This window comes from Opisthorchis viverrini, assembly GCF_000715545.1.
Source record: "Opisthorchis viverrini unplaced genomic scaffold opera_v5_7, whole genome shotgun sequence".
Lineage (NCBI taxonomy): Eukaryota > Metazoa > Platyhelminthes > Trematoda > Opisthorchiida > Opisthorchiidae > Opisthorchis > Opisthorchis viverrini.
The window spans coordinates 1753974-1763192 of NW_008751663.1; the positions used below are offsets into that span (position 1 = coordinate 1753974).

At 46.0% G+C, this 9219-nt stretch overlaps 1 protein-coding gene across 1 annotated transcript in view; it reads left to right on the top strand.

The window, feature by feature from the left end:
- Positions 1–9219, top strand: part of T265_00714 (hypothetical protein) — a gene marked incomplete at both ends in the record, with an annotated part of 24525 nt that extends 15306 nt beyond the window's left edge. Inside the window, 3 exons of the mRNA XM_009164563.1 lie at positions 626–798; positions 7246–7776; positions 8887–9219. Coding sequence (XP_009162827.1) covers positions 626–798; positions 7246–7776; positions 8887–9219 — 1037 coding nt within the window. The remainder of the gene's footprint in view (positions 1–625; positions 799–7245; positions 7777–8886) is intronic.

The following is a 9219-nucleotide window of genomic DNA, read 5'->3' on the forward strand; positions in this document are numbered from 1 at the left end:
TCGTGAGTCCCCATTTGACTACTCATTCCTTTCCCATTGTGACTTTTGTGATTTTGCATTGGTTACTTTTGCTTGTTAATTTATCCGAACACGCTGGTTAGGTCCTAGTCCGCTACAGTCCCATGCGATATTCGATATTACTTCGAGGGGGTTCAACGATTATCGGTAGAGAAACTCCTGGGAATCGAGATATGATTAACCCGAGGTAAGGATGCATCAACCGTGCCTTAACGTGGATAGAGATTCTTAGGCAGCCCCGCCCTATCACACTTTGCGATGCGTGGTGTATTGTATCTGTTTTGCTTCCAATATGACATCACGTATTTCGTCAATTACATAAGCGTTTTTCTTTGAAAACGCAAAACTACAAAAATGCGCTTTCGCAGATTCCACACAATACGGTGTTTCGACTTCATCTTCTGAGTTTGCACGCACTTGCAGCGGTCTTTGGCAAATTGCACGCACCAACCCAGGTATCAAAACATGTCAGACTACGTTCGGATTCTATTACATGTGGGAACTGTCCAAAAAGAAGGCATAGGCCAACGACGAGCTACTTTATAGAGAACAATTATCAGCGGGTCTGTTTCATCGGACCCTCTTTATTATTGCATACTAAATATAGGGTTACTATTTTTAATCCTTGGCCACACACCCAACAAAGTTGCCTTCTGGGCAGCCGGACCACTACACACGCTTGCATACCAGTCATCTGGCGTGGTAGATAAATTCATTTACACGGATGGTCGCATAAGTTCATTTGAGCCGATTGTAGACAGGATTGCTTCTCGAATCATGGTAAGCTAAGCCGTGGGCGAACTCCGACATAAATGGCACTAGCGAGATGACATTTTGTTTTCAAGGGCAGAGTGCAAACTGTGGCAGGTCGGTTCATACTGCTTCATGGATTAAAAACTTAGACCCTTCTCGCAGGGGGCGAACGACTGATGTTAGTTTTCGCCCACCGGTGTCTCCGGAGCGTAAGTCGGTCGTGGAGGGACGATAAATTTCCAAGTCTGGGGTGATTCTAAGGGTTGTGTAGGAAATTTATTGTTTCACGATGGATAAATTAATCAAGCTCCAGAGGTTACACTTGTTCGGACGCGTTCGCTGCATGTCAGAAGACCGTCTACTTCATTTTGCTCGACTCTATGAAGAGTGGAAGCACCGAGAGCTAGACAATGTTTGAAAGCACTGCCCAGTGGACTCAATCGTGGTGACAGTTTCCGCCTCTCAGCAAGGGAATCTCAGGACCTAACTAACGGATATTTAATGACCCCGGAGATCATGGCTTGATTAATATATCTGTGGTCTCGGCTATCAAAGCTCTTGAAATTTATGGGCTGCTTCCTATTCTCCGGGACTAGTTGATTGTTTCATCGCCTCCTTAATTTTCCAGCGTCTAAAGACACAGCAGTCGGTAACAACGTACCAGCGTTTTTTGACTGCAAAAGTCAAATGAACTCAAATAAGAATGACCAACTGTCATGATTTGTGGCTATTCACTGGCGGATAGTAGTCGCTTCCTTCACGTGGGTTGTATCAAGCCTGGTGGCTGTCGAATTGCACCGTAGGAGTTCGCATGAAATTTCGTGCTGAGCAGAGGCAATTGGGATTTGGATCTCAGATAGTGTGCGCTTTCCGTTCTGTATCCGAGCGCCGACCCGAATTTCCCGTTTTGGTGTGACACTACAGAGCTCAGACGACTCAAGCACTCATTCGTTAACGCTGGCGACAGTGACCGTGCTTCCTGATTGACAATGAGCTCCGATAATCCCCACCATACCTCGTGAATTTAGCCTCAGAACTGCAACTGTGACGTGTATTACACGCTTAAATGCTCCGAATTACTAAACACATAGGGACCGAGGTGTGGAGAAACTGATTTTATCCTGGGTGCCTTACGGTGAGCGGCCAAGCTTGAGTTTTGCATGCAGGCTTCCGTGACGTAACATTCTCACCTGAAGAAGGGTATGACCTCTGTTCAAGCATTACCAAGATTGATATGATCATGGATTCTACAAATTTGGCGCTCACATACAGCGTCACCCACCTGGCAGCTCCGGCACAGATATTGCGGATGATGAAATCATCATCAACTGGGTAGATCAGTTGCTTTGTTCGTTGCAGATTGGCAAAAGGACAGATGAGGCGCGTCTGCCAGATAACTGCGAATCAAAATTTCCTAAAACATTCACTTGTAGGATGGGGATGGATTGCAGAGGAATGTTGACGAACATATGCCAGCAACTGATAAGTACTAGGTTCCCAGCCCTTGGCCCAAAAGCGTAATCCACTTGGTTGTGGAAAGACGTAGTTTTTTCGGAGGCCTGACCCTGTCCTGCGACAAAATATCTGACCGGTGTTGACTACATAGGACTGGCTTCATTTAAAAGAGCAGAATTAAGAAAAAAATAAAGCTCTGTACCCACTATCCCCGACGGTCATTTTTTATTGTGACTGTGAACTCTTGATCACGACGGAACTAAGACAGCTGACAACCAGAAGTAAACGCCGGTTATTTCAGGCGAAACTATGGGGTTTTCTGAGTTACGACTCTTACGCGGGGTTTCTTCTATGCGTCTGCACATTCCGATAATGTTACTCATGGCATTTTATTCAAGTGGGCAAACTTGGAAGGTCAACAATCGCTACGCATTTGCACTTCATCGCCGATTTAGGCGATAAGTCGAGCCTCAACACTCTGCGGGCCATGACTTACGCACAGTGCATTATCTGCAAAACACCTGCGAGTGAAACAAAATCATTTACGTCAAAATGTCGCGCTTTTTGCTTATGTGCTCAAACAAAATCACCCTCATTTGCCATCAGTCTTTGCTATTTGCTTCTATTAATCTCGTTTATTAATCTTGGTGCACGTTCGACCCTACAATTGCAGTGCTATCGATTTGAAAACCGGCCTACGTGCGTTTATCGAGAACTTCTGGGCTATATCCTTTTCACCCTTCACGGCATCCGAAGAAGCCTGTGTGAACCTTCCGTTGGATCTAAACATCTCGGTGTCTTTCACTTTGTACTCCTCATCAAGTCAGTCATGTTCCGTGCAGTTCGCGTTCCTCCTTGTGCGACTGCGTGAACTGTTTCTCTCAAGGAACTTGTACACCTGACTCCGCAGAAAAAGTAACACCGCTGGGTCTCTCGAGTTTCGATACACACTGTGCTTTTGAGTTCTCTACTACCATTTATCCGCAGTGCATACCCTACCACTTCACCATCTCCACTTACATTTTTTCGCGACCCAGGCCATACCCGCAACATTCCACGGTCAGGAGACTGCAGTTTTGGGCTTTAGTTCAAATCGGCCGGTTCCATCGCGAAAGTTCTACTTCAGACTCCGGTTCGTCATTCTGGTTCCACATTTTCTGCAGTTTGAAGTTATTTTGTCACGTACCATGCGGGAAGCACCCTGCTATGCCCTCCCACGTATTGTTTTTGTTCGGCGAAAAAACTCCGTTTGGACGATTTGGTTGCCTGTTATTCATTCCACTTGGACTATGATCTACAACGGTAGGATCCTTAAACGAACCGAAATTAACCTGCGATTCGACATCGGCTTCGTTCTGCCCTATTCCCTCAGCCAGCCTAAAATACATACCGCTGCTCAAAGAACCGCACACCCCGGCCGAATCACCTTAATTGTAATATCTGTTACGGGGCTGTCCAAAAACCGAAGCATGTCAGGCCAGTGACGCCTGGCACTGCCATACCCAGTTTAATGGCACGCCCACAACTATTCCAGTCCTTCTCTCGTCCGTGCTCTGTCGCTTGCATGTTCCATTAACTGCAAATACGACAACCTCTCCACTCGACCCCAGTTGCCTCCACGACACATCTGGCACTGCCATACCCAGTTTGATGGCACGCCCACAACTATTCCAGCCCTTCTCTCGTCCGTGCTCTATCGCTTGCTTGTTCCATTAGCTGCAAATACGACAACCTCTCCACCCGACCCCAGTTGCCTCATTCCAACCTACTGAACTTTTCGTTCAAACTTAACCTTTACTGTGTCTGTGCTCCCCACAAAATTCAATAAGTTTCTATACATTTCGTGTTCCGGCTCGCGTGTTGCCATTATCACACTCTCCAAAGGACCCGTTACGCCCGAATCCACAATAGTGATACCGGTGAGTCTCTACAGTTTCACCGTACACCGTATTTCTGTGAGTCCTGTTAACCCATATCCACTTTTTCAACCCCTCCACTTCGTCATCCCCGTTTTTGTGACTCTGGCCATGAGCTCAGTAGCTTAAATCAACGAAGCATCAGCGGTAGGTTTGGGTTCTAGTTCAACATGGTCGGCTGGATGATACCAACGCTGCTGCTCCACCCGATCTGATTTTCTGGTTCATCGGTTTTAACATTACACTTTTGTTGTTATGTGTTTGGCAGGAAGCCTCTTGCTTTGCCCTCTCTCGCTTTGATTTTTTGCCCGCTACCTTCAAATCCTAATGATCAGATGTTGCTCGATTTTCTCGCCAGTAACGCGTATTAAATATGCTTCCCTACCCATGCAGGTTTAGTGGTGATCATGCCTACATCAAACAGTGCCCACTCCCTATGATGCTGTCCCTTTTCCTAACGGTCCGTGCCCACAATCCCCGCCAGTCATGCTTTTATTCTGACCGTAACATTACGATAATGCCTGACGGTATGTCACCCACAAGTTGGTAATAAACATTATTGTTGTTATTATTTTTAAACGAGACTTAATAAGGGTGGATCTTCACCCAGTAGTCTGGCCATCAAGGTCAAGCTAAGATTGCCAGTATATGCTATTTTACTACTTGATACAGAGGGCAGTTCGGTGTTAATGGGCAAAGAATAGGCGTGCTAAGTGAGATCAAACACGTAATGAATGGCGGGGTAGAATTTTTGAGATTGTAGACAAAATTCTCCGGAGGCTATTAGCGAGTTGGACGATACTAAGGCAATCTAGGAAGAAGACGAATAATAGTAGTAATAATAATAATGTATATTCCCAACTTGTGACTCAGTCGGCTGACATGGACTAAAACTGGAAAGCCATTGTTGACCATGAGTGACCTTGGGCGGTCGGGAAAATGGCCGGAGTCATAACAAGCAAAAGTGGAGGTGGAGATGGGATAATTCGAATTGGGGCAACACGGCAAGTTTGGTCTCAAAAATATGGTGCAATCTGAGAACAAGCAGACCCACTGGTTGTACTGTTGCTGGAAAGTCAATTGAAGGGGTTAGGTTGGATGGGGACGCAGAGGTGGTTGAATTCGAACGAGTAGTCCAATAGGTTGCATGAATGTCATGGTGGTCGTTGAGGTCAATGAAAAGAGTAGGATGATGGTCACCAATACTAAGTGAGTCTACTCAGTTTCAGGGAAATCATATTTTCAAGTCAAAGCTTGCCATTAACTTCTACTTCGAATTATTGCATATCCGCCCCAGTTTTCGCTTGTTGTGGCTCTGGTCATTTACTCAACCACCCAAGGTCACTCAAAGCGAGCAATGGTTCTCACTTTTAGTTCTTGTCAGCCGGACCACATGACCATTGTCCTAGTTTTTCTCGGTTCCTGCAACTGCGATGACTTATCGCGTGACAAGCATACCTTGTTTGTTGTACCTCCTGCCGTGTTGTGTTGTGGCCTGCAGTGTTCATGTTGTGACGATCCGATCATGCCTCAATCAGCATGCTCCGTCCAAGTTGGGAAACGAGCCTATTACAATTGTCTTCATCAAACATTATCCTCTGTTTATGACATCGTTTTTTTTCGCGCACTCTCTACTACCCGCAACTCCCACAGTCATGCTTTATTCTGACTGTGGACGTATAATCATGCCTGATGGTATGCCACCCACCAGTTGGGAATAAATATTACTATGATGATGAGGCGTGAAGTTTCGCAGCAGCTCGGGAGGGCTGCTTCGGGTGCAACCGTAGTAAACTAGAAATATGTAGTGGCGTCGGTTTGTACGAACTAGCCTTCACACCAAGAGGTTGCAGGAGTTACGGAATTTGTATCAAGGACTCCTGTATGACTTCGGTCCAGCTTATGCTTTAAAGGCGCTTTTGTTTAGCAGACGATGTTGGAGTTAAATTTACATAACCCGCCTGTGCTATGGTGGTTCGAGGCCTAGAATTTGTCAGCGGAGTCCGTAAGAGAGAGGGTTGGTCCTAGGTAACAGCTTTTTCGTGAAAGAGCTTTGAATGCTTCCAATCCCGAATCTACAAGTTTGATTATAAAGGAAGAAAATGCGGGGCAGAATTCCGCGATTGGTGTTATGCATAGCCGTTGTGAGGAAAGTGAAATGAGCGCAGTATTAAAAGACTAAACCTCGTGTTCTGGCAACCTGGTGGGAAAAGCTTAACGTACAGGATTATCTGAGGCCACGATGTTTGATGTATTTTGAATGAGTAATAATATTTAACTTAATTGTGAAGGTATCAGCTGTTAGGAGCAGCAGCAGGAAGTTATCCAGGATTTCGTGTAGGAGGACCTCAGGCCAGAGTCGTTTGACTGGCGAGTCAGTGAGTCTAAGTCTTTCCCAATTTGTTGAATGGTAAGGGCTTGTGCAGAGAGAGGGAGTGTGTACGCGATTTATATATCGTCCACGAGGTGTTATGCATAGCCGTTGTGAGGAAAGTGAAATGAGCGCAGTATTAAAAGACTAAACCTCGTGTTCTGGCAACCTGGTGGGAAAAGCTTAACGTACAGGATTATCTGAGGCCACGATGTTTGATGTATTTTGAATGAGTAATAATATTTAACTTAATTGTGAAGGTATCAGCTGTTAGGAGCAGCAGCAGGAAGTTATCCAGGATTTCGTGTAGGAGAACCTCAGGCCAGAGTCGTTTGACTGGCGAGTCAGTGAATCTAAGTCTTTCCCAATTTGTTGAATGGTAAGGGCTTGTGCAGAGAGAGGGAGTGTGTACGCGATTTATATATCGTCCACGAAGAGGTTAACATCACCATGGGATGTGGCGCCAAAGGCATCATCGATGTACAGTTAGAAAAGTATGAGGCTAGTACGCTTCCTTGCATGACTCCATTGGTGCTCGATAGTGGAGATGATTGTATGTGCCCGATTTGCGTTATTTGCGCCCTGTCTAATAGGTAGGGGGCGAACCACTAAGATAAGGTTCCCGTGATGCCAACGGCACTACGTTTGTTTAGCAAGGATGCATAAGGAGCCTGGTCAAAGGCTATTTGAGTATCCGTGAAAACTGTTACAGTATAGTATCCATCGTCGCAGGCCTCTGTGGTGGTCTCAAAAAGAGGAAACTGGCAGCCAATAACGTATCTTCGAGATAGGAGTCGGTACTGCCGGGAATCTGTGGAACTAATAGCCAGGAGGAACTTGGTTAATGAACTTTTGACCAGACGTTCAAGGGTTTCCATTAAGAGCGAGGCATGTTGGATTTCCCAAGAGTTAGAGGGAGTTTGTCTGAATTTGGATTTGGATAATGGATTTCCTCCACCTGTAGGGGGTGATTTCATGACCTGTAAAGTATGTAAAAAGATTTATTACAAGAATTTAAAAATCTTGGCCGCCTTGTCTCAAAACACGAACTGTAAGGCCGTCGGTCCCCGGCGCGGCAGAGGGGAATCTGTGGAACTAATAGCCAGGAGGAACTTGGTTAATGAACTTTTGACCAGACGTTCAAGGGTTTCCATTAAGAGCGAGGCATGTTGGATTTCCCAAGAGTTAGAGGGAGTTTGTCTGAATTTGGATTTGGATAATGGATTTCCTCCACCTGTAGGGGGTGATTTCATGACCTGTAAAGTGTGTAAAAAGATTTATTACAAGAATTTAAAAATCTTGGCCGCCTTGTCTCAAAACACGAACTGTAAGGCCGTCGGTCCCCGGCACGGCAGAGTCCTTAATCCTCAGATGAAAAGAAAAAAACGTCATCCAAGGAGATGGTCATGTTACTGAGAGTCTGGTTACCCGGACCGACAAGAATTTGGAGATGTGTAGCAGTGGGTGTGGGTTTAGAGTTTGGAGGAATGGGTTTTCAGCAGCTGGGGAAGTAAGTGATCAGATGTTCTGGTTTATTGACAGCATCCGTGATGGGGTCACAATCTGTGAAACGTAAACACGCAGTTGAGCGTATGTTAGGGATACGACGCCTACACAACGGTCGGCTGAATGTTTTGAAATAGGACGGAGCTCCAAGGATGATGTTCTCTTCTCGGCTTTCGAGAGTTACCCGAAGGATTCTCCGTCGCCAGGCAGTTTATTGATGAAAAATAGTGACTAAATATCCCGAGACTTCCGATATTCTTTGATAGCCCGGCGTATTTTGGCATCCAGGCAGTTTAATAAATCAACCTGGACGGAGATACTGGAGACAGGAGAAACAAGGTGAGGAGCAGTCTATAGGTAAAAGATGACACAGAAATGGTGTGTATTTGTCGATAGGAAGAGGTCGTTCCCATCCTGGGAAGCCAACGTGAACGAAAAAGCTGATAAAGTATCCGGAGAGGGAGTAAAACAGGGATGGATTCAGGGGAACGGTTCGGCCATGATTGACCGCGTTGCAAGAAATGACGCATTGATCACTTCCTGGGAAGCATGGAGCAACTGCAGCTGTAGCCAGATGGCCATCATTGGAGAATATTAGGTTCAGGGTATACAGACACCAGCGGAGCCTCATACAATTTGGGAGAAGCCCTCCACATTAAGTTTGGCAAGCCGTGAGGCGCAACGGGTGGGGCCTTTAGTCTGGCAGATTAATGTCATCCAGCAGAAATTTAGAATGAGGAAGGGCATGTGCAGTGAAGATAATACGGGAGATGGAGGCGGCAAATAGATATAACCTATTGGAATGAGTCATTTGGTCTGTTCTGTTGATACTTTGTCTGACATAAGTTTATCACTCGTCCGCCTCAGGCACTCCAGTTTCCCGACCAAGACGGTATCCCTTCGCTCATCTTGGGAGCTGGTGGCCCGGACATCAGCACCTTCATCCTTGGTCTCTTACGTATCCCCCTTATCACTGACACAATTACAAGTCGGCGGAGGCACTCTACCATTGTTCTACACTGCAAGTCAGGTCCACAAACTGCTTCATCTAGCTATCGTGGCATCCATCGCACCTACTTACCCCCTCGTACCCTGGAGCTCCTTATCAAAGTCCCTGTCATGGATAACCTACTCACCACCAAGACCCTTAACAACCGGCAGTATGCGTTTATGGCACGGCGGTCAGCTAACACATGCTAA